The sequence below is a fragment of the Salvelinus alpinus genome, chromosome 6, assembly GCF_045679555.1.
Source record: "Salvelinus alpinus chromosome 6, SLU_Salpinus.1, whole genome shotgun sequence".
NCBI classification, from domain to species: Eukaryota; Metazoa; Chordata; class Actinopteri; order Salmoniformes; family Salmonidae; genus Salvelinus; species Salvelinus alpinus.
This window is the reverse complement of record NC_092091.1, coordinates 66,366,791-66,392,183: the sequence shown is the minus strand read 5'-3', so window position 1 is coordinate 66,392,183 and position 25,393 is coordinate 66,366,791. Positions and strand designations below refer to the sequence as shown.

General features: G+C 47.1%; 1 protein-coding gene across 3 annotated transcripts in view; it reads right to left on the bottom strand.

Annotated features, from left to right (window-relative positions):
• LOC139579136 (lipopolysaccharide-responsive and beige-like anchor protein) overlaps positions 1–25,393 on the bottom strand; it is a 310,713-nt gene that overhangs the window by 64,231 nt on the left and 221,089 nt on the right. For all 3 annotated transcript variants that reach the window (XM_071407446.1, XM_071407447.1, XM_071407448.1), the window contains 5 exons: positions 21,780–21,895; positions 21,366–21,478; positions 14,755–14,895; positions 11,357–11,476; positions 6,760–6,912 (listed from right to left, as the gene is read on the bottom strand). In XM_071407446.1, coding sequence (XP_071263547.1) covers positions 6,760–6,912; positions 11,357–11,476; positions 14,755–14,895; positions 21,366–21,478; positions 21,780–21,895 — 643 coding nt within the window. The remainder of the gene's footprint in view (positions 1–6,759; positions 6,913–11,356; positions 11,477–14,754; positions 14,896–21,365; positions 21,479–21,779; positions 21,896–25,393) is intronic.

Below are 25,393 nucleotides of genomic sequence, written 5' to 3'. Positions count from 1 at the left end.
GAGGGGAGTGTTCCTGTAGGCTGTCGGACTGCCTGAGAGATATTTGACACTTCCAGAGGGACAAGGAGAAGCCGTGGTGGGACTGGAGTGCAGACCTGTGTTCAACTCTGTCTCGCTCAGCTTCTGTTCCATCAGTCAACTGGTTTGACCCACCAAGCAGCTTCTGAGTGGGGTCTCCCCCCTCTACATTTCTCTCTCTCTGGGTGGTTTAGTGGATGGTCCTGTCACTCCTGCTGAGCAGAATCTTTATAAAGACGTCTGAGCATCGTGTTCTTATGGCCTGTCAGCAGAGTTACAAGAGGTTAGATGAGTGAGAGGAGCCACACTGAAGGAGTATAATAAACTGAAGGGGAAATATGTATTCATCATGTTCAAATATTCATCCTATTATCTATCAGATCAGGACATAGTTCACTTCCAGGTTGGGCATGTTTGTGAATAGTAGAACCAGTAGCCCCTGTGCCTGGTTAAGCCAAAGTACATACAGTGGGGAGAACAAGTATTTGATACACTGCTGATTTTGCAGGTTTTCCTACTTACAAAGCATGTAGAGGTCTGTAATTTTTATCATAGGTACACTTCAACTGTGAGAGACGGAATCTAAAACAAAAATCCAGAAAATCACATTGTATGATTTTTAAGTAATTAATTTGCATTTTATTGCATGACATAAGTATTTGATACATCAGAAAAGCAGAACTTCATATTTGGTACAGAAACCTTGGTTTGCAATTACAGAGATCATACGTTTCCTGTAGTTCTTGACTAGGTTTGCACACACTGCAGCAGGGATTTTGGCCCACTCCTCCCTACAGATCTTCTCCAGATCCTTCAGGTTTCGGGACTGTCTCTGGGCAATACGGACGTTCAGCTCCCTCCAAAGATTTTCTATTGGGTTCAGGTCTGGAGACTGGCTAGGCCACTCCAGGACCTTGAGATGCTTCTTACGGAGCCACTCCTTAGTTGCCATGGCTGTGTGCTTCGTGTCGTTGTCATGCTGGAAGACCCAGCCACGACCCATCTTCAATGCTCTTACTGAGGGAAGGAGGTTGTTGGCCAAGATCTCGCGATACATGGCCCCATCCATCCTCCCCTCAATACGGTGCAGTCGTCCTGTCCCCTTTGCAGAAAAGCATCCCCAGAGAATGATGTTTCTACCTCCATGCTTCACGGTTGGGATGGTGTTCTTGGGGTTGTACTCATCCTTCTTCTTCCTCCAAACAGGGCGAGTGGAGTTTAGACCAAAAAGCTCTATTTTTGTCTCATCAGACCACATGATCTTCTCCCATTCCTCCTCTGGATCATCCAGATGGTCATTGGCAAACTTCAGACGGGCCTGGACATGCGCTGGCTTGAGCAGGGGGACCTTGCATGCGCTGCAGGATTTTAATCCATGACGGCGTAGTGTGTTACTAATGGTTTTCTTTGAGACTGTGGTCCCAGCTCTCTTCAGGTCATTGACCAGGTCCTGCCGTGTAGTTCTGGGCTGATCCCTCACCTTCCTCATGATCATTGATGCCCCACGAGGTGAGATCTTGCATGGAGCCCCAGACCGAGGGTGATTGACTGTCATCTTCAACTTCTTCCATTTTCTAATAATTGCGCCAACAGTTGTTGCCTTCTCACCAAACTGCTTGCCTATTGTCCTGTAGCCCATCCCAGCCTTGTGCAGGTCTACAATTTTACCCCTGATGTCCTTACACAGCTCTCTGGTCTTGGCCATTGTGGAGAGGTTGGAGTCTGTTTGATTGAGTGTGTGGACAGGTGTCTTTTATACAGGTAACGAGTTCAAACAGGTGCAGTTAATACAGGTAATGAGTGGAGAACAGGAGGGCTTCTTAAAGAAAAACTAACAGGTCTGTGAGAGCCGGAATTCTTACTGGTTGGTAGGTGATCAAATACTTATGTCATGCAATAAAATGCAAATTAATTACTTAAAAATCATACAATGTGATTTTCTGGATTTTTGTTTTAGATTCCGTCTCTCACAGTTGAAGTGTACCTATGATAAAAATTACAGACCTCTACATGCTTTGTAAGTAGTAAAACCTGCAAAATCGGCAGTGTATCAAATACTTGTTCTCCCCACTGTATATAAATATATATAAGAGAGAGAGAGAGAGAGAGAGAGAGAGAGAGAGAGAGAGAAAGAAAGAAAGAAAGAAAGAAAGAAAGAAAGAAAGAGAGAGAGAGAGAGGGACAGAGGGACAGAGGGACAGAGGGTATTTGTCATATATTGTGGAATGCTGGTGAAACATGACAGTGAGCAGAGACGTCTAGTTATCTGGCGAGGGGGGATCAAGTTCTTAACCTCTCCCCTGACCCTGTGGTAAAATCAACAATCGCCCCTGATCTCTGTGTCACGCAACATCAAGACCAGAGTAAAGTGTGTGTGTGTGTATGTATCTTATTTAACCAGGCAAGTCAGTTAAGAACAAACTCTTATTTACAATGACGGCCTACCCCGGCCGATACTGGGACAATTGTGCGCCGCCCTATGGGTCTCCCAATCACGGCTGGTTGTGATACAGCCTGGATTCGAACCAGGCTGTCTGTAGTGACGCCTCTATTACTGAGAGGCAGTGCCTTAGACCGCTGCGCCACTCGGGAGCCCTGTGTGTGTGTGTGTGTGTGTGTGTGTGTGTGTGTGTGTGTGTGTGTGTGTGTGTGTGTGTGTGTGTGTGTGTGTGTGTGTGTGTGTGTGTGTGTGTGTGTGTGTGTGTGTGTGTGTGTTTAAGGCAAAGACATGGTCTCTCCACCGTGGGCCTGTTTACAATCCCAGTAATCCTGGGTACATCCCAAACCTATGTATTTACAATGAGGGTAATGAATCTTGGAGCTGTATAAGCCAGGGTCAATCAAGGAGCCGTGTTTAGGGGAGCCAGAGGGGTGTAGAGGGGTGGTGGTGGAGGGTTGTGGTGTAGAGGGGTGGTGATGGAGGGTTGTGGTGTAGATGGGTGGTGGTGGAGGGGTGGTGGTGGAGGGGTGTAGAGTGGTGGAGGGGTGTAGAGGGGTGGTGGTGGAGGGGTGTAGAGGGGTGGTGGTGGAGGGGTGTAGAGTGGTGGAGGGGTGTAGAGTGGTGGAGGGGTGTAGAGGGGTGGTGGTGGAGGGGTGTAGAGGGGAGTAGAGGGGTGGTGGTGGAGGGGTGTAGAGTGGTGGAGTGGTGTAGAGGGGTGGTGGTGGAGGGGTGTAGAGTGGTGGAGGGGTGTAGAGGGGTGGTGGTGGAGGGGTGTAGAGTGGTGGAGGGGTGTAGAGGGGTGGTGGTGGAGGGGTGTAGAGTGGTGTAGAGGGGTGGTGGTGGAGGGATGTAGAGTGGTGGTGGTGGAGGGGAGTAGAGGGGTGGTGGTGGAGGGGTGTAGAGGGGTGGTGGTGGAGGGGTGTAGAGGGGTGGTGGTGGAGGGGAGTAGAGGGGAGTTAGGCTGAGGAATGTAGGGGTGTTCAGACAAAGGCATGCAGCAGTAATACTGTGTGGTTGGTTGGTTACTGCAGAATACTGTGAACATGACACATCTATGAAACTTGAGAACACAAGATGCAAATACCGCAAAATAAATGGCACTAGAACACATTGTGTTCTCCTTTACTCAATGTAAAATAAATGAGGCCTACATCTTCACATATGGAAACTAATACAGGCGAATTTCAGAAACAAAAACTCACACACTACAAAACATTGCACAAGCTGTAGCCTACACACACACTCCCTCTCTCCCTGATGCAAAACGGAAAAACAACCTGCCATTTTACGTGGCGCTACAATCCTCTACCGTGTGGAGGGTTTAATGGCCTTCCCAGATTGGCCTTTAATTAGCTGTTAATCATCTATGGTGCTTAACGAGCGGAGCAGCTCTGGCACTCAGCCCCCCCCCTCCCTCCCTCCCTCCCTGACTGGTGTTGCTGGGCCATTAGGAGCAGACGACAAGCTAAAAGAGCCAAACAGACCCATTAACTCTCCCCCTCTCATCTCAGACGCTCTTTCTCATCCCCTCACTGCTCATCTCCTTCAGTCTCACTCTCTCGTTCTCCCCCCCCCCCCTCTCTCATAATGTCACAGGAGCCAGCTGAACCCTCTAATGCCAGCTATCAGTCATGAGGGGAAACCCGATCCCACCTCTCTCCCTCCTTCCTTCCCTCCCTCTCTCTCCCTCTCCTTCCCCAGGGTGATGGGACTAACTTCCTCTAATGGTGTCAGTATGTGAGGGGGACGTCTTCTCTAGAATGAGAGGGTTAATGCCCAGGAGCGTTCAAGACACTCCACGTTCATTACAGATCAAACTAACCTGCGTTCCTGTCTCTTTCGCTGGACATTCTCCATCGTATCCGAGTTGGAATTGATCTTGTGACACGCCAACGTGTTTCGGCGACAATGTCAATGTCCTCCCTCCGTTCTTTCTACCCCCGTAAAGGGAAGCCTGCTGTGACATCTAGCCTACACACAGTCTTAAAGAGGTGGTGCTGAAATAACATTTAGCAAGACGGAGAACAATATCTCTCGTTGTTCTGAGGGAGAGTCTGTCTCAGTAGCCCCAGGTGTGTTGGCCTGTCAGATATTCCATAACAGCTGGGGAGCAGAGGCTGTTCTAGACACCACAGACACACTACTGACAGCTCTGTCCCTGCGGGCAATAATAGCTGTTCCGTCACCATACGACTTCCCACTGGAACACATCAACTTAAGGAACTTCTGTTCCTACAGAAGTATTATTAATGGGAAATACATTAAGACGTCCAGACAAAAGATGTGAACACAGATAGTTTCAACAGATAATTGAAACACGGCTCTTCATCAATGCAGATTACATGATTTTTTATACTGACAACTGATAACATAAATTATTGAATTTGAACGTAACAAAGATGAGTAGGCAAACACCAATACAATTCAACTATTGTTTGATCTACTTCCACTGTGTTGTTCTCTCACAAAGCCTGGAGCCCTGATATTCTGTTTTTATTAGGAGAATCTCCCCGCCTGTCCTCTACTCTCGCTGCTGAGCAGGATGGATCAATACCGTCTGGATTGGCACACGGTGGAGGAGAGAAACAAAGGGCTGGATCGATCTGCACTGTAATGGCGTGTGTGTGAGTCTGTTCTAGGTTGGGCATAATTGCCTCTGTCCTGGAGGAGAGCAGAGCACCATGGGAATTACAGTGAAGGGAAACTAGACCAGTACGGATACACAGCAGTTGAATCACAGCAACAAACATATTTCATGAGCGCGCTCAGTGATACCCTGTGGAAGAGATCAGCAGTTCCTGCTATGCTTAGCGGTAAGGGGGACCGTTAAGACGTGATAAGGACATTTGAGTTCCATGTGAAGAACCCGTCACTGAATCCCCCCACCGCTGCAGTCAGACAGTGTCACAGAGCAGAGCACCTTACAGCACTGGGGGTAACGGCAGTCAAACTGTCAGCCAGCCAAATGCTGCCCTGGCCGCTAATTAGCTGTAGGCTCCAGTGGTCCGACTACCTACTGTAACATCTGCAGTAACAGCCTGTTCTATAGATCATCTGTCCACTAGGCAGTCAGACAGACAGACAGCAGAAGACACACTGCTATAGCAGAACTACGTCCAACTGTCTAACCACCACACAGCCAAGCCATCTGACTGGGGATAACACAGCCAGCTGGAAGGAAATGTGTGTGTGTACATGCTTATGTGTCTGTGTGTGTGTGTGTGTGTGTGTGTGTGTGTCAGACATAGGTCTGTCCATCTGAGAGTGTGTGGCAATGAGTCTATGTGCATGTGTGTGAGTACATTGACGATAGCAATCTGGGTATGCGTGTCTGAGTGCTTACCGAACACCCCCCCCCCCCCCATTTCTGTGGCGTTGGCGTGTCACACCTTAGGTTGTGTGATTAATGACGTGGGCTGAGTCCCATCAGCGTCCTGATTAACACCACCACACAGGTCACAGAGCACAGCCTGATCACCACAGCCTTCCCTGCTGCCTCATCAGCCACTCATTACTACCACTGGGCAGAGACTGGAGAGAGGTGGGAAGTATCTAGGTCCTAGAAGACATGGCAGGAGTAGCATCATCAAACTATGTGGCAGGCAGGACATAGCTCCATGGTTATTAGCTCTGCACTATGTCTCTGGGAGAGCATCTCAAGAGTCAGGGGTGGTTTATGTGAATCCTTGTTTGGGAAAGGAGAGAGAGGGGAGGAGGCCATTGGGCTATGAGACGTTATTATTTTACAATCTTCAACGCAGTGGTTTAAACAGAGGTGACAAACAGTTTGAGCATGACACCAGAAAAATATGGAGCTTTTTGACCTTCTGGAACTTCTGAAATGGGAGCGAGGAGGAATCTAATCTTGAGCACAATCTCTGCTGCTTCTCTGTGTGTAAGAGGACACTGCAGTCACTGTGGTGCTATAAAACTACGACAGTAATTCTGACAACAACTAAATATACACAGGTCTGGTGTGCTTGGGGACAGGGGGGAGAGATCAGAAACAGGACACCACATCATCCTCCTCAATAACTCCTTGGCCGTGTGAGATTGTCTTTGATAAGTCTGCTGGCAACGCAGAGTCATGTCAGAAGAGCGGGAGGCTCAGGTAACAGGAAGGGACCGGAGCTGGACAGGAAATAACACTCTCTTTTCATTAGCATTTCCTGCTAAGCTAGCCTAGCGTGGAGGAGGGGTAGGGATCTGACAGAGCTTCAGAGGAGTGGTTTGATGATGTGAGGAAGAGGACTGCTGTGTGTGCGCACGTAACTGCATATGTGTGTGTGCGTGTGACGTACCAGTCTGTTGATGCGTACAAACTCCTCGGGGGTCTTGGCCCACGGCGGCAGCTCCACGTCAGACACCACAGTCCCATCCTCCATCACCCCCAGGTTGTAGTTGTTGGCGTTTACAAACATCTCAGGGAGGTAGTAGAACTCTGGGATCAACTCCTGGACAGACAGACAGACAGACATTAACACTGTAGAGCCAACCTGAACCATCCTTTCACTAAGTTCTTTCATGTACATGTACGTACTGATAGTGGTTACAGTACATTCTAGAATAGTTTTGTCTCACATTTGTAGTCAATAAATCAACCCTTTTAGTTAGGGAGAACAGTATCACAGTAAGCCATATTCTCATTCGAATAACACTGACAAGATGCTCTGAGATAAAGCCTCCAGTCTCAGTGTGTGGGACACTACATTAGAGTGTGACTACGGACTACCCACATCATGACAGCCAGGTAGAAAGAACAGGGGACTGTGACCTTCAGAGTGAGAAGCTACAGTTTAGAGAGAGAGTTCATTAACAGAAAGAAAGAGAGAGAGAGAAGACACGGTGTAAAGTACATTTAGAACACACATGGATATATGAGTGTGTGTGTGTGTGTGTGTGTGTGTGTGTGTGTGTGTGTGTGTGTGTGTGTGTGTGTCTGTGAGCGGAAGGTCCTTTAATCTGGGACTGCCACTGTCGTCCCTCAGACAGCTAGTCAGACGCTAGTCGCAACACTTGAGCTGTGCCATTACTCATGGAAATTACATTTCAGACTGCTCATCTGCTGCCTGCCTGCTACCACGCTGCAGGCAGGCACGCCGATAAAAGGCATCAAAACCTAGCGTGTGTGTGTGTGTGTGTGTGCGTGCGCTGGGGTTTCCACACTTTTTGAAAGGGGGGGTTGTCTGTAATCGTAGAGCGCCAAACAGAATATATGAAATTCTAGGATTAGAAGGAGCGGCAGCTCACAGAACTCACCAGAATGTGATTGTGTGTCTGTGCACAGTTTAACACTTCGTTATGGAATTATGACATTTCACGATGGGCCCAAAAAAACATCAACGTTCGTGTAAACTGAAGAGCTCGAATGTTAAGACCTTGAGGATGTAAACTTTAAACCCGGCTTCATTTCTAACAAACCATAGCTCAGCCTCAATGTGTATGAAATGCCTTCATATACAAAAAAGACAAACGTTTAGATTATGGGGCAAACCAAAACATATCGTGATAAATCTTTGCCATCCCGCAAACAGAAATGAAACACTAATGTCATTAGGAGTGTGTGTGGGCAAGTGGAACAAACTGGTAAGACTGGACAGTGTAAGCATGTGTTGAATTAACCCACTTCCTGGCGGCTCCTGATACGTACAACAAACAATAGCATGACACCAAATGTAAATCCTGTGTTTAATCAGCGTACATCTACCCCTCGTGATATACTGAACCTACCCATCAACATAACAAGTGTCAAACATGAACTACGGCCATATTCCACAGCAGGGAATTGAACCATGGATTTACGTATGGAGCGAGCACTCATATTTCAACATGATACATCCACAGCCAGTATATGAGACATAAACAGAGCACCACAATTATGAAGACAAGCCACAACACAAGTATAACTCTTCATTTGATTCCACTATAAAACAATAGCTAATGAGTGAGTAACTCCTAATAAAATAACCTGTTAATAAAGCGTTGTCTTTTAACGTGTCCCGGGACGTGTTCAGTTGGCACAAAACGTAAGAAAACAGAGTGAGACAGGGAGGTACTACTTGTCTGAATCGGAACTTGTCCAATAAGGAACACTTGGCTTTTTTTTCAGTTGCAAAAGGTTTTGCTACAGTGTGTGTAACCCTAACCTTAATGAACACAACCCATTTCTGTCTGACTAAAGCTGAACCAATAAACCGTCTCCTAGGTCGTGTTCAGTTGGCACAAAACGTACAAAACGGAGTGCCTAGGTTTTGCTACGGTAGAACTTAATGAACAAGACCCTGCACTGTTTGACAGAACACAGTGTGACTGGGCCTGCTGACTGGTCATTGTCCTGATGGACAGAGAGATAGAGACAGGGTGACATTCTGACATCAGGGATGACCAGACCAGTGTCAACACCCATTTGTCATGTCCTTGTCTCCCTGTGACATGGCTGTGTGCGACAACCTGACATGCAAATACATACTGGCAAAGAGGCTACAGGTAGGAGCTGGGAACTGGTCAGCGCATGTGATCGGATGTTATGTAAGGGCTGCACACATGCATGCACATGTACGCACACACACAACACACACACAGAATCCCTGGAAGGCTGTCTATCAAGCAAGCTCAGACCTGAGAACAGTGCTCACTGCGTCCAACAGGATGGAGACAAATACATGATTAGACAGGAAGCCAGTGAGTTTCCTCTAGATGTGTGTAAGCCGAGACATGGGGCGGTAGCTAGCCGGAGAGATGCCCTGTGTCAGTCCATAACCACATATCCAAACCTACAGCTGGACCTGAGGGGAGCTCAGTCAGGAGAGAAAGAACCAAGCACATGTTCGGTCATCACAACCAATCCATGTCATACTACCATGAAAGCTTCAGAGACTACTGATCAAAGGTTCAAACGAATCCTTCTACCCCCCGCTGCCCTGCCTCCTCCCCCCTCCTTCGCTACTTCAGTCAATCTTGAATTGAACCTTTGGCCCATTGGGCCCCCTCTCCACTGGGCTTTGGGTCTATGGCGGGTCAGAACATTGGGCCCCCTCTCCACTGGGCTTTGGGTCTATGGCGGGTCAGACCAATCCTCTGCTACAGTTTGGGTCTCTAAGGCCCCAACCCTCCTCTTTTAACAAGTGACCCACGCTCTTAAAACATTTATGAGTACAGGCAGCCATCTTGTTTCAAATGTAGATTTGGCCTGCTCTTTTGGCCTGGGTCGGGTGGCGTGGTGGCTGGGGGAGTTGACGGTTGATTGCGCTTCGCCTCCAATGATAAAACATATGGCTCGCATTACCGGTAACACTTGATTGCGAAAGCCCAAGGAGAGTGAGAGAGAATCTAGTTTGGTCTCAGTCTAGACCTGTCACAGTGGATCAACCACAAGAGGTCCACTCTACATCAAAACACACAGGTCCAGGCTCAACCCTGCACTCAATAATAAAGCTTCCATGTTGAGTTTAGTTTAGCTACGTCAAAATAACATTCTGGCGACTTTCCTCGCATGGATGATCTCATTCACCTTGTTAACAAAGAAGGGTTACAAATGAGATGTATCAATTTAGCATGCTAAGTATACCATTTAGCTTTAGCTTCAGGACTATTGTAGGGAACTCTAAGAACCTTCTATTCCTTCTAAAGGGGGGAAAAAGTCTTAGTGTGTTTTGTATCCCAGTGTATAAAGTGGTGATAACAGGTTAAAGACGCCAGTCCAGTCTGTCTGTAGCGTAGGAGGCCGTGATGACCTCTGGCCACAATCCCCTGACCCCTCCTGACCTTTTGCCTTAGCCCAAAGGCATCATTGTGTGTGTGTGTGTGTGTGTGTGTGTGTGTGTGTGTGTGTGTGTGTGTGTGTGTGTGTGTACTGTTGAAGTGTACTGGGGGGGGGGGAGCCTGTGGCCCCTGCAGTGACCCGTGACAGGACAGGATTGGGGATCACAGAGACTGGCCTCTGACCACAGTAGAGCAGGGGCCACTGCACATAATAGAGGGACCGGGGCAGAGAGTGTAGCGGGGAAGCCCCCTGTATTTCCCCCACCTTGTTAAGAGGGGCCGGGGGGGTGAAGGGTTGAAGGAGACCCCTGGCCCCCGTGCCGCCACCTCAGACTGGACAAATTTACACCAGGCCTCCCCAGGTCGACCCCATGGAAACCAGAGGCCTCGTAAAATGGCCGACCTTCAGTTTGAGGTCAGGTTTTGTGGAGTGGAGAGGTTTAAGATGTGAGGAAGTGGGCTTGTTGTTTTTAGACCAGTGTGTTTGTTTGCTCATTTGATTAGCCACTTTCTCTCACCGGTGATGATAGAGAGAGAGAAGAGGGCCTTTGAGAAGGCTTTAGGCTAATTCAATGAAAAGGGTGTAATTTGAACGTTGAATGTTTGTTTGGAATACGTTTGGAAGATAATGTTGACATTTGACCCCCTAGCTTTGAAGAGCATATTAAGAACATATTCTTATTTATTATATGGAAAATCTGATATCACTATCTAAATCAATAGATAACCATCAATCACAAACAAACTAAAGTGTGTTTATTTCCACACAGAAAACCATACATTTTATCAAAACACTTCTATCACAACTAAAAGGTAACCCGTCTTTAGAGACTGATGCCACCCTCTCCTCCTATCCTAGTATGTTCCCTGGCTCCTGGGGTCTGGACAGTGGTGGACTCTCCCCACACTGGCGGGCTGCTGAAGGTGTTGAGGGTCTCAGTGTGTGTGAACTTGTGTGTGAACGTCCAGAGGAGTGTGTAGACTGCAGAGGCCCCCTCTAGTCGATACTCTGGTACACTGTCTGTCTTTCAACAGCTAACTCCACTGTGAAGAGGTGGCGGCAGTGTGTGTGTGTGTGTGTGTGTGTGTGTGTGTGTGTGTGTGTGTGTGTGTGTGTGTGTGTGTGTGTGTGTCTACCTTGACGTCGGACGTGTCTCTCTGGCAGTTCCTCCAGGCTCGGGACACGGAGGAGAAGGTGCGGTCAGCGTGGTCAAACTTCCCTCCCTGGAAGTTGAGGAACATGGTGGTGAAGGGTTCCTGGAAAATGAGAGAAGAAGAATGAGAGTAGAGAACGAGAGAAGAAGAATGAGAGAAGAATGAGAGAATGATCAGTTATCCACATATCCTCCTAATAGTGTGCTGTGACACTGCAGTGTACTGTACATTTGAGAAAAAGGAGAAGAAGAAATGACATTTGACCCCACATCCTTATGATTAAGCGTTTTTAAAGTATAGTAAAATGAGTCTGAATGTGTACACTGAGTATACCCCCTCAAAACATCCTTCATCAGTCAGGAATCCAGTCTAAAGGGTGTTAAAAGTGCTCTAAAGGAATGCTGGCCCATGTTGACTCAAATGCTTCCCACAGTTGTGTCAAGTTGGCTGTATGTCCTTTGGGAGGTGGACCATTCTTGAAACACACAGGAAACTATTGAGTGTGAAAAACCCAGCAGCGTTGCAGTTCTTGACACAAACCGGTGCGCCTGGCACCTACTATCATACCCCGTTAAAAAATACTATTTAGTCTTTCCATTCACCCTCAATGGCACACATACACAATCCATGTCTCAATTGTCTCAAGGCTTAAACATCCCTTCTTAACCGGTCTCCTCCCCTTCATCTACACTTATTTAAGTGGATTTAACAAGTGACATCAATAAGGGATCATAGCTTTCACCTGGTTAGTCTATGTAATGGAAAGAGCAGGTGTTCTTAATATTATGTACACTCAGTGTATATACTGAAGTTCACTGTGTATATTACCAAAAATAACAGCGTTTGCTATTGGCTAAAAAACACATGTTTTGCAACAACACTCAAATCTGGCTTTACATTTCTGTAATCTACATTTCCATAAGTTGCTTTTTAAGGTAATATCTTACAGCTAATACCCTTAATGCAACGACGACAGATTGTCTGACTTGTTGACACTGTCACAAACCACTGAAATGAACTAAGCGAACGGCAGGCGTCACTGTGTGGCTGTAAAGCCTGTAGAGGTGTGTTATTGGTGCGTTTCGAATCACGCTTAATCTTGCTTGTGTCGATCAATAGACCGGCCCTCTGAAACAACAGCCCGGCCCTCTGAGACAACAGCCCGGCCCTCTGAGACAACAGCCCGGCCCTCAGAGACAACAGCCCGGCCCTCAGAGACAACAGCCCGGCCCTCAGAGACAACAGCCCGGCCCTCAGAGACAACAGCCCGGCCCTCAGAGACAACAGCCCGGCCCTCTGAGACAACAGCCCGGCCCTCTGAGACAACAGCCCGGCCCTCTGAGACAACAGCCCGGCCCTCTGAGACAACAGCCCGGCCCTCTGAGACAACAGCCCGGCCCTCTGAGACAACAGCCCGGCCCTCTGAGACAACAGCCCGGCCCTCTGAGACAACAGCCCGGCCCTCTGAGACAACAGCCCGGCCCTCTGAGACAACAGCCCGGCCCTCTGAGACAACAGCCCGGCCCTCTGAGACAACAGCCCGGCCCTCTGAGACAACAGCCCGGCCCTCTGAGACAACAGCCCGGCCCTCTGAGACAACAGCCCGGCCCTCTGAGACAACAGCCCGGCCCTCTGAGACAACAGCCCGGCCCTCTGAGACAACAGCCCGGCCCTCTGAGACAACAGCCCGGCCCTCTGAGACAACAGCCCGGCCCTCTGAGACAACAGCCCGGCCCTCTGAGACAACAGCCCGGCCCTCTGAGACAACAGCCCGGCCCTCTGAGACAACAGCCCGGCCCTCTGAGACAACAGCCCGGCCCTCTGAGACAACAGCCCGGCCCTCTGAGACAACAGCCCGGCCCTCTGAGACAACAGCCCGGCCCTCTGAGACAACAGCCCGGCCCTCTGAGACAACAGCCCGGCCCTCTGAGACAACAGCCCGGCCCTCTGAGACAACAGCCCGGCCCTCTGAGACAACAGCCCGGCCCTCTGAGACAACAGCCCGGCCCTCTGAGACAACAGCCCGGCCCTCTGAGACAACAGCCCGGCCCTCTGAGACAACAGCCCCTGAGTGAGACGGACACAATTAGCCAGGCTAACACTACTACAACTACACAGGAAACTACACGGACAATTAGGACACAGTCCAAAATGAACTCAGAATAGGAGTACTGATCTAGGATCAGTTTCATAATGAATACGATTATATGGACAGGGGAGGGACCTGATTCTAGATCAGCACTTTTACTCTGAGCGGGACTTTTAAGGTCTGCCCTAGTGTTCATTTGGGCTTCCTATCCCATCCATACATTGACACTTGAATTGAAGGGCATTTGGTAAAGTGGATTTAAAATAATCCAGCAATAAGCCAGCTAATGATGTGATGGGATCAATGGTTGTTTCCATTAGGGAGCTACTGGGACAATTACAGGACAATTCAAGGGCCCTGGAAGAAGGTTAGAAGCCCTCCCTGTATGGCAGACTGGTCCCCAGTGGATGGAACAGAAAGAGTGATGTCTGATATTGGCTGTATGAGGGTTACATACAGTGACCAATATAACAAAACACTATCAAAAGCACCACGTGGGAGAAAGATAACTTCATGAAATCTTTAGATTGAGTAGTTTAGAAGCAAAAGTTTAAAAAAATAGTACAGAATAATAGTAATAATATAATAATATGAATTTAGCTTCGACGTGCTGTTTCTCTGTTTTACGAGCAGCACAACATAGAAATAACCAAGGCCAGCCAGGGACAATACGCAGTGCATACGTTAGCGTGTAGATGGAGCCTGTATTTCACTGTGACATAAATCAACCTGACTCTCTATGTATCCATGGCCAATTAGAAAACAACAATTAGCTGCAATGGGGCGTGCTACAAGTCTAATGATGAATAGGTAGTAAATATTACACCATGACGGGTAGGTGGCAACTGTAATGCATTCATTTCTAAATGTAATCTGTTTTTCATAAAGCAGTGACAAAAATGAAGGCCTAAATCCTATTCTATACACATTTTTCGTGGTGGGATTTAGTATTTTAATTGAACCTTAAAATTTACCAAGTTGAACCATTGAGGTCAAAAGAAGTATTTCGCAATGTTAATGTGTCAAAAAAGGCAAGTTATCTTTACAAGCGAGACATTTTCACTGGATAGGTGCAGTGAAATGTGTTGTTTTACAGGGTCAGCCATAGCAGTACGGCAATCCTGGAGAAAATATGGGTAAAATGCCTTGTTCAAGGACACGTCGACAGATTTGTCACCTCGGCGGCTCGGGAATTCGAACCAGTGACATTTCGGTTACTGGCCTCGACGCTCTAACCGCTAGGTTACCTGGGAGAAGGTGGGGTGGATATAGTTGGGGGTAGTTAACTTACGATGCGCAGCAGCCACATCTGGGTGAAGGAGGAGGTGGAGTAATGGGTTCCGTAGTGGAACTTCGGCACCTGGTCGTCCTCCCAGGATTCATAGCGGTCGTTGAAGAACGCCGCCCTCTTGGGGTTCAGGGCACCAACGGGCTGTGAGGAGAAAGAAACGTAAAATGTTATTACAACAGAGACTGATAGACACGGATAGAGATGGAGATAAAAGATAAACAGAGAGAAAGAGAGAAAGCGTGGCAGTACAAAAATAAGAAAGAAACATTTTATAACACAGTACATTGAACTCTTTTAGCTTTCAGAGAGCAGACTTTGCTTCAAACACAGGGCATATATATTCAAATGATGTTGGTAACCTTTGTGCATTCGTCGAATGAATATTAGATGCTGTGTTGTTTTGAGGATCAATCCATTCCAACAGAGTGCATTTCACTTCACAGCCCTGAAACACAACCCCCTGCGGCTAGTCTGTCAGAGAGAACGAATGTGTTGCGATGAAAGGAGGCCTAGGAACATCAATAGCAAGGGCCGGGAGGTTCCTTTTTTATTAATCTGTAGCTAACATACTAGTCAGTACCCATTGTGGGTCTAAAAAATGGATCAGTTGCATTCATTTTCCATTGATCTCAGAGAAACCAATACCTGAGCCTGGCTTATTATTTAAATGCTCATTTATAGAAATCACTTTTTTACCCGCTCAATTTTTATTAGTCTTCTATTAACCCTCCTCCTCTTCATCCCTCGCTCCAAACACACCTCCTCTCTGATCAATGGTAATGGAATGATGGCCTTTTGAAGATGACGCACTGGCTGGTGGATCGATAGGCCCTCTCTCATATCATAGTGCTGTCATGGGAGGCCTCGTCCAGGCTGGGGAGAGGCTATTGAGCTGATGCTGCTGTTACTGTGTCGGGTGGGTGTAATGGTGTGTGTGTGTGTGTGTCTGATTGTATCCAAGGGTGCACCCATTCAAGACCGTACCCAATTACCTTCCTTATACTCGAACAACCGGAAAAGAACAGGAACACACACACGCCAACACACACACCGCCTCATGCCGACACAGTGTGCTGAGCTGTGCTGTGCTGACAGTGACACACTATTGGCTTACCCAGGGCTACTGGGGGTGGGAGTACACACGCTGAATTATACAGTACAACGATTGGACTGATTTATTGCCGTAATAACGTAGAGCTCATTAAAAAAAAGAAAAGGCTGGAAGAGGAATATAAAATAAAAAGAGACTGAGTGCACTGCAATGAGAGCAAGAATAAAAGAGAGAGCGAGAGACAGGGGGGGAGCGAGAGACAGCGGGGGAGAGGGGGGAGCGAGAGAGAGAGAGAGGAGAGAGAGAGAGGGGGGATAAAGAGAGGGGGAGAGAGCGGAGAGCGGGATAGAGAGAGAGGGGGGATAAAGAGAGGGGGAGAGAGCGGAGAGCGGGATAGAGAGAGAGAGAAAAATAGAGAGAGAGAGAGAAAAATAGAGCGAGAGTGCAAGAGAGAGAGCACGAGAGATCACGAGAGAGAGAGCGTGAGAGAGAGAGAGGGAGAAAGAGAGAGAGTGCTCTACACTCTACATTGTTTACTGCTGTAAATTACCGCCGGGTGGAGAGCGTTGTGCCGCGAGGAGGGCGGCGGTACAATAGAGCGGTGGTGACAGCGTCGTACATCAGGGCCGTCCCCGGTGAGGAGTACTCTGATCGAGTGAACGCTGCCCATTGGGCTAATATGTTCAGGCGGTGCCTGCGAATAGCGCTTTGACGAGCGGTCGGATAAATGTGCTGCTATCGTTGTTTTTAATTAGACTTTGAACGGGAATGAGATTAGAATAAACCATGGATGGAGTTAGATGGTGTTACTGCTTCAAAGAGGAGAATATGGGAGACTTTAATCTTGGATAACGGTTGTATCTGTTGTTCATCAAGAATGTAGATTAGGAAGGTGTTGGGAAATGGTTATTGTAGCATCATTATCACACCATAGAATTAGCTTACACTTATAAAGTACTATGCTAGCCAACTGCTACCCATAGCCACTCAACTATGCTAGAGGAGTCACTACAGACCCTGGTTTGATTCCAGGCTGTATCACAACCGGCTGTGATTGGGAGATCCATAGGGCGGCGCACAAATTGGCCCAGCGTCATCCGGGTTTGGGCGGGGTAGGTTGTCATTGTAAATAATAATTTGTTCTTAACTGACGTGCCTAGTTAAATAAAGGTTAAATAAAATAAAAACTATACAAGATGGTGTCGGTGATGTGTAATCTTTTATGTGACGCTAAATCCTCTAACATATTAGAAGAACAGGAAATGCATCATACAGTAACACATTATTGTGCTGATATAGTGTTTGCAGATCAAATAGAGAGTTATGATATCAAAGGACTCTGATCACAGACACAAATAAAATCATTCAACAGTTAACCGAAGTCAAATCTAACGTCAACCGGATAATACAAAACAATCTTTCCCTACAGTAAAAATCTCTCTGATCTGAATTCAAATGTCAAAGACATCAAAGACAAAAGATGCTATCAAGATGGGCAGAAACCAGACAGTAGCATATAGTTAACCATTACATCTCTCCAAATTATAAGGGTCAGCAGTGATACAACAAACTACAATGTTTCCACATTTAAGGATTATTTGACTAAATAAATCGCTCATTTAGGAAGGCTCAGTCTGAGCTTTGCCAGAGAGCCTTGAGACATAAATCAAACTGTGGTTTTGAGAGGACTGTTTATATATAATGTCCTATTTAAACAGTGAGAATGACGTGGTGTTTGAGGGGTGTCAGAAAACATATGGGATGCATCTTGAAATCAATACCCCATTAGCCCCCGCGCGGTGCCAAAGTACGAGAGTCCTGGAACCGCTCAATATAAACTCAATATAAAGCTGCGTTATTTTTGCTACATTGCAAATACAGGACCCCAAACCTGTCCAGGTCAACACCTCGTTCAAGCATCCCGTTTCAGGAGTCCATCCAAATTGCCTGTTTAAAAATGCTCTCAATGTTAGAGCAGCGGTGCGTCCCAAACGTCACCCTATTCATAACATAGTGCACTACTACTACTAAGGGGCGTCCAAAAGTAGTGCACTAGATAGGGACTAAGGTTGTCTAGTGTAAGACCGTGTCCTTATAGTGGTGACTATAATGTTATCTCTCGGCTGGCGTTTCATGTCAGGCCGAGAGTTTAGGATGAGAAAGAGCCCCGGGGTATGAACGGAATCGCTCTGACAGAAGGAACATACATTTGTGAGGACATGCACTCGCGCACGCACACACACGCACGCATGACAGTGTGTGACACACGGGCGTTCGTGGCAATTTCAGCCTCTCAATGTCACAGGGCTCTCGCATGACCTGTTTCTATCAAAGCAGAGCACGACATGAGAGGGGGAGGGAGGGAGGGTAGACTGAAAATAATCATAATTTGGGGGGTGCGTATATTTGTCCTGTTACACACAAGGGTATAATGGAAATGTGTTTTGTTGTATATCCCAACTCTCCCTGAGAGACGCGCAGGGAGCGGGGTCACGGCCAGGGTCGCCATTGTACAGCAACCCTGGAGCATTTAGGGCTAAGTGCCTTGCTCAAGGGCACAGCGACAGATTATTATTATTATTGTTTTTATGTTCACCTTGTCGGCTTCGGTATTCGAACCAGCAACCTTTCGGTTACTGGCCCAACACTCCAACCTCGAGAAAAAGAGGAGAGAGAGAAGGAGAGATATCAGAAGGGGGGATTATGATGAACCAAACTAAACGAGCAGCCAATAGAGGAGGAGTACCGCGTGTCGGAGCGGCTGTCCTTTCCCAGACGATGCAGTCTGCCACGCTCCACTGGTCATACACTGATATCACACCATGTCAACAGCATGAAGAAAACTGGTGGAGTAAAGATTGGTCGGCCCCGCGTCTCTCCTTCCTTCACTCCCTCGCTCTTCAATGAGAATGGGGGGGATGAGGGAGGCAGAGAGAGTAGAGAGGGATACGGAGAGGCAGAGAGAGAGGGGTGAAACAAAAAAGTCTGCCCACACTCCTCTCCTCCTTCCCCTTGTTCTGTCGTTCTCCCCCTCTCTCCCTCTTCCTTCCCCTTGTTCTGTCGTTCTCTCCCTCTCTCCCTTCCCCTTGTTCTGTCGTTCTTCCTCTCCCTCCTCCTTCCCCTTGTTCTGTCGTTCTCCTCCTCTCTCTCTTCCTTCCCCTTGTTCTGTCGTTCTCCCTCTCTCTCCCTCTTCCTTCCCCTTGTTCTGTCGTTCTCCTCCTCTCTCTCTTCCTTCCCCTTGTTCTGTCGTTCTCCCTCTCTCTCCCTCTTCCATCCCCTTGTTCTGTCGTTCTCCCCCTCTCTCCCTCCCCCTTGTTCTGTCGTTCTCTCCCTCTCTCCCTTCCCCTTGTTCTGTCGTTCTTCTTCTCTCCCTCTTCCATCCCCTTGTTCTGTCGTTCTTCCTCTCTCTCTTCCTTCCCCTTGTTCTGTCGTTCTCTCCCTCTCTCCCTTCCCCTTGTTCTGTCGTTCTCCTCCTCTCTCCCTCTTCCTTTCACTTGTTCTGTCGTTCTCTCCCTCTCCCTTCCCCTTGTTCTGTCGTTCTTCCTCCCTCTCCCTTCCCCTTGTTCTGTCCTTCTCTCGCTCTTCCTTCCCCTTGTTCTGTCGTTCTTCCTCTCTCTCCCTCTTCCTTACCCTTGTTCTGTCGTTCTCCCTCTCTCTCCCCTTGTTCTATCTCATTCCCTCCCTCTCTCTGCTGCTCAGTTTCTCCCTGGGGTGTTGAGGCTCGACTGAGCACAGAGGCTGAGCTGTTCAAACTCTGGAGGAAGAGGGGGATGAGGGGGAGGGAGGAGGGGAGAGAGGCTGCTATGGCTGTCATGTGTCAGCCTAGTGGGCAAAATGAAGCACAAATAAACAGAGCGAGGGGGGGGCGGGTACACAGCCGCATGGTGGGAAACACTACACAAGCAAGGTAGAGAGAGAGAAACGGCGATGGGAGGACTGGTCAAAGGAGGACTGCTTGGAGGACGGTGTTGATGGGTATGACAGGATGAGTGTGTGGGTGTGTATGGAAGTCGAGAAGCAGTTATGGCAATGACAGTTCACAAAAAGGCCAGAGAAGTCTTTTCAAGAGAGCATGCATTCACTCCAGCTGAATCCATCCTCAGTCATAGCAAGATGGACGCTTCTGCATTCCACCTCTACCTCAGAATCCTTTGCCAGCCAGGGCAGACTTGGGCCAGACGCACCATTAGAAGTGAATGGCCATCTCTGTGTGGCTCTAGAGTGCATTACTGCCCAGGTATACTCTGCCTGTCCATTACTGCACATGCCTGTTGTTTCCTGTGGTCCGGCTGATTTATTCGGCCATTTTGGCTTAAGCCAGACACGGGCGCTCCATCATCTCACTCTCAAAGTAATCCTCTGTCCTCCCACCATTGGGCGCCATTACACATAATTAATGGCCGTTCTGGGGCTGCTGCGACTGGCAGGCTTTGGAGATGGGCCTTTTAAAAGTGTGTGTGTGTTTTAAAAGCATCAGGAGGGGAGAGTAAGACATCTTCCATTGTTCTTAATCATCTGTAGAGAGCATTCCTTTACTTCAGAGGGAGCGGCGGGAGGGGACTTAAGACTGACTTCAATTAATAAATGATGGAGTTTTGCACATGTAAGAGAAAATGCCATTTTAGACTTCTGTCCAGGTCAAATACAAAATGGAGTCTTGGTATTACATGACTTCCTCTATATGTGTAAGAAGTGATACCATCTAAGAGTACCCCTTAACGTATGCTTCCTAGTTTAAACAGTTTCTGCATACATTATGACGACATGTTATGACGTTTTTGTGACATTTTGGTGTTTGACAGCGTTCAGCATTTTTATTCTTCTGGCAGTTCGAGCACACACATTTAGTTTTTTTAGGCTTGTGGAAGTTCGGTATCCGAAGTCTACGCACCTTCGTCGGTGATTGGTCACCAGTAGGCATTCTTCAAAGAAGTGTTTGTCATTCAACGACAGACGACAAGTTTTCATGCACATTTTCTGTTGTTGAGAAATACTGCACCAAACATCTCAGATGTAAAAAGACCTCTGTAAAAACACCAAAATTAATTACAGATTTATTGAGTTATCTTAGATTGACTATTTTGAGGAAGTTTACCGACTACTGCATCTCAAGAGGGACAAATATTGCCGCTTTTTCAAGGTATTTTAAGGTAGTATGCGAGCACATACGTTCACTTCACCTAGCCGAGTTCTGCTAGGAGCAAATCAAACCTATGTATGAGGACGCCTTTAGCCAGTGAGTGAGAGTGAGAGAGTGAGAGAGAGAGATAAGCTGTTCTTTCCTCTCTGCTGTGTGTTGTACAGAGATGGCTATCAGCACCCAGTGATTAAAGAGACGTCTTACTTAACTATGATCAATCGCAATTACACAGCCACTACTCAGGCCAGTGGGCAGTGATTAACAAACAGCCTGCTAATCATTCCAGCCACAACTCCCCTACATACTCCCTCATAGCCTACTACCTTATAGGACTTTGCATCAGCGCTGACTCAGCTAGTCACAGAGAACCGGTCTTCAGCGACGCGTCTCTTTCTTCCTAAGTGTGCGTGGGTGTGTTACCTTGGACAGGTCTCTGTAGTTGCTGGGCAGAGTGAGGTCCAGGTCTTCAGTGTCATAGTTCGTGATGACCCAGGGGAAGACGGGGTACTGATTCAGGTCGTTGTACGTACGGCCTGGAGGGAGGAAGACATAGGGGGAGTGGTCACAACAGTCTCAAATTAGTCAACATCATCATCAAACTTCTAGAACTGAACATGTCTAGTAATCTAAATGTCTGGACACCAGACTCCCTTTTCAATTAGAGCTTAAATGTGGAATATATTTTTACTAACTATGAAGAAAATGAAGTCAGAGGATGAAACCATGTTGGCCAAACAGAGTTTACATCATTGACCACGTATGTTCATAATAGCTGGGTGTGTTGTCATTCCCTATGGTGACAGTCCATTGACAGTGGGGTAACACTGGTCTTACCAGAGATGGTGTTGAGGAAGATCAGGTACTCAAAGTTGGAGATCTCTCTGCGCTGCCAGCGCTGGGTCATGTTGGAGGCCTTGTAGAGCTGCTTGGGACTGGCCTGGGAGATACGCCTGGAGGAGGGGGAACACACACTGCCTGGTTAGATGCCGGGCTCTCTGGTTAGATGCCGGGCTCTCTGGTTAGATGCCGGGCTCTCTGGTTAGATGCCGGGCTCTCTGGTTAGATGCCGGGCTCTCTGGTTAGATGCCGGGCTCTCTGGTTAGATGCCGGGCTCTCTGGTTAGATGCCGGGCTCTCTGGTTAGATGCCGGGCTGTACGCCAGTCCATAAGTGCTGGCAAACAAGACATTGACAACACTTTCAAAGAAAAACACTTCAGACCCACTGTGAATTATGAAAACATAACCTAATACCAGAGGATTGGTGTGTTTCAAGATGTCCAACTTCAATAATTAAACTGATTCAGTCCACGGCCTTAGTAAAGTCTCTAAATGCAAACGTTCCAATATGAAATAGGTATTGATATTTAGGCACACTGAATGAAAAAGAAAAATATGCAATGAGTAGGGTTAATTCTTCGCATGCGGATACACACACTGATCCCCCCGCAACACACACACACACGCAGGCCCCCGGAGCATGATGTATGCTGGGGGACTTAAACAAATGACCCCCAATCCAATTAAAACAAAGGCAAATTATGGAATTAATCACTGTCACAGTGTGAGATTATAGTCATTAGGCCAGCAGAAAGTCACAATCACCCCTTTACAACTCCCAGTTTATAGCTTCAAAACACTGAACAAACGTTAGGGCAACATCTCTGAGTTATATACAAGGCAGCTAAAATCAAATCAAATCTTATGTGTCACATGCGTGAAATACAACAGGTGTAGATCTTACAGTGAAATGCTTACTTAAAAGCCCTTAACCAACAATGCAGTTAAACATAATAAGAAGAAGAAATGAAAGAGCAGCAATAAAATAATAGCGATGCTATATGCAGGGGGTACCGGTACAGAGTCAATGTGTGGGGGTACAGGTTAGTCAAGGTAGTTGAGGTAATATATACATGTAGGTAGAGTTATTTAAGTGACTATGCATAGATAACAGAGAGTAGCAGCGGTGTAAAAAGAGAGGGGGGAGGCAATGCAAATAGTCTGGGTAGCCATTTGACTAGATGTTCAGGAGTCTTATGGCTTGGGGGTAGAAGCTGTTTAGAAGCCTCTTGGACCTAGACTTGACGCTCCGGTACCGTTTGCCGTGCGGTAGCAGAGAGAACAGTCTATGACTAGGGTGGCTAGAGTCTCTGACAATTTTTAGGGCCTTCCCCTGACACCGCCTGGTATAGAGGTCCTGGATGGCAGGAAGCTTGGCCCCAGTGATGTACAGGGCCATACGCACTATCCTCTGTAGTGCCTTGCGGTCAGAGGCCGAACAGTTGCCATACCAGGCAGTGATGCAACCTGTCAGGATGCTCTCGATGGTGCAGCTGTAGAACCTTTTGAAGATCTGAGGACTCATGCTAAATCTTTTCAGTCTCCTGAGGGGGAATAGGTTTTGTCTTGCCCTCTTCACGACTGTCTTGGTGTGCTTGGACCATGTTAGTTTGTTGGTGTTGTGGACACCAAGGAACTTGAAGCTCTCAACCTTCTCCACTACAGCCCCGTCGATGAGAACGAGGGCGTGCTTGGTCCTTTTGAAAGAGAGGTTGGGGAGAGGTTGGGGTGAAGCCTAGGTAGTCGATATACCTAACGAAAACTCACTGAATGTTAGGGAAATGTTATTGCAACACTGGTGTGGATGTGATATTGTGGTAAACATTATATTGTGAGGTAGAGGTACTGCAGGTTGTGGTAAACATTATATTGTGAGGTAGAGGTACTGCAGGTTGTGGTAAACATTATATTGTGAGATAGAGGTACTGCAGGTTGTGGTAAACATAGTGTGAGGTAGAGGTACTGCAAGTTGTGGTAAACATTATAGTGTGAGATAGAGGTACTGCAGGTTGTGGTAAACATTATAGTGTGAGGTAGAGGTACTGCAGGCTGTGGTAAACATTATATTGTGAGGTAGAGGTACTGCAGGTTGTGGTAAACATTATATTGTGAGGTAGAGGTACTGCAGGTTGTGGTAAACATTATAGTGTGAGGTAGAGGTACTGCAGGTTGTGGTAAACATTATAGTGTGAGGTAGAGGTACTGCAGGTTGTGGTAAACATTATATTGTGAGGTAGAGGTACTGCAGGTTGTGGTAAACATTGTAGTGTGAGGTAGAGGTACTGCAGGTTGTGGTAAACATTATAGTGTGAGGTAGAGGTACTGCAGGTTGTGGTAAACATTATATTGTGAGGTAGAGGTACTGCAGGTTGTGGTAAACATTATATTGTGAGGTAGAGGTACTGCAGGTTGTGGTAAACATTATATTGTGAGGTAGAGGTACTGCAGGTTGTGGTAAACATAGTGTGAGGTAGAGGTACTGCAGGTTGTGGTAAACATTATAGTGTGAGGTAAAGGTACTGCAGGTTGTGGTAAACATTATAGTGTGAAGTAGAGGTACTGCAGGTTGTGGTAAACATTATAGTGTGAGGTAGAGGTACTGCAGGTTGTGGTAAACATTATATTATGAGGTAGAGGTACTGCAGGTTGTGGTAAACATTATATTGTGAGGTAGAGGTACTGCAGGTTGTGGTAAACATTATATTGTGAGGTAGAGGTACTGCAGGTTGTGGTAAACATTATAGTGTGAGGTAGAGGTACTGCAGGTTGTGGTAAACATTATAGTGTGAGGTAGAGGTACTGCAGGTTGTGGTAAACATTATAGTGTGAGGTAGAGGTACTGCAGGTTGTGGTAAACATTATAGTGTGCGGTAGATGTACTGCAGGATGTGGTAAACATTATAGTGTGAGGTTGAGGTACTGCAGGTTGTGGTAAACATTATAGTGTGAGGTAGAGGTACTGCAGGTTGTGGTAAACATTATAGTGTGAGGTAGAGGTACTGCAGGCTGTGGTAAACATTATATTGTGAGGTAGAGGTACTGCAGGCTGTGGTAAACATAGTGTGAGGTAGAGGTACTGTAGGTTGTGGTAAACATTATATTGTGAGGTAGAGGTACTGCAGGTTGTGGTAAACATTATATTGTGAGGTAGAGGTACTGCAGGTTGTGGTAAACATTATATTGTGAGGTAGAGGTACTGCAGGTTGTGGTAAACATAGTGTGAGGTAGAGGTACTGCAGGTTGTGGTAAACATTATAGTGTGAGGTAAAGGTACTGCAGGTTGTGGTAAACATTATAGTGTGAAGTAGAGGTACTGCAGGTTGTGGTAAACATTATAGTGTGAGGTAGAGGTACTGCAGGTTGTGGTAAACATTATATTATGAGGTAGAGGTACTGCAGGTTGTGGTAAACATTATATTGTGAGGTAGAGGTACTGCAGGTTGTGGTAAACATTATATTGTGAGGTAGAGGTACTGCAGGTTGTGGTAAACATTATAGTGTGAGGTAGAGGTATTGCAGGTTGTGGTAAACATTATAGTGTGAGGTAGAGGTACTGCAGGCTGTGGTAAACATTATATTGTGAGGTAGAGGTACTGCAGGTTGTGGTAAA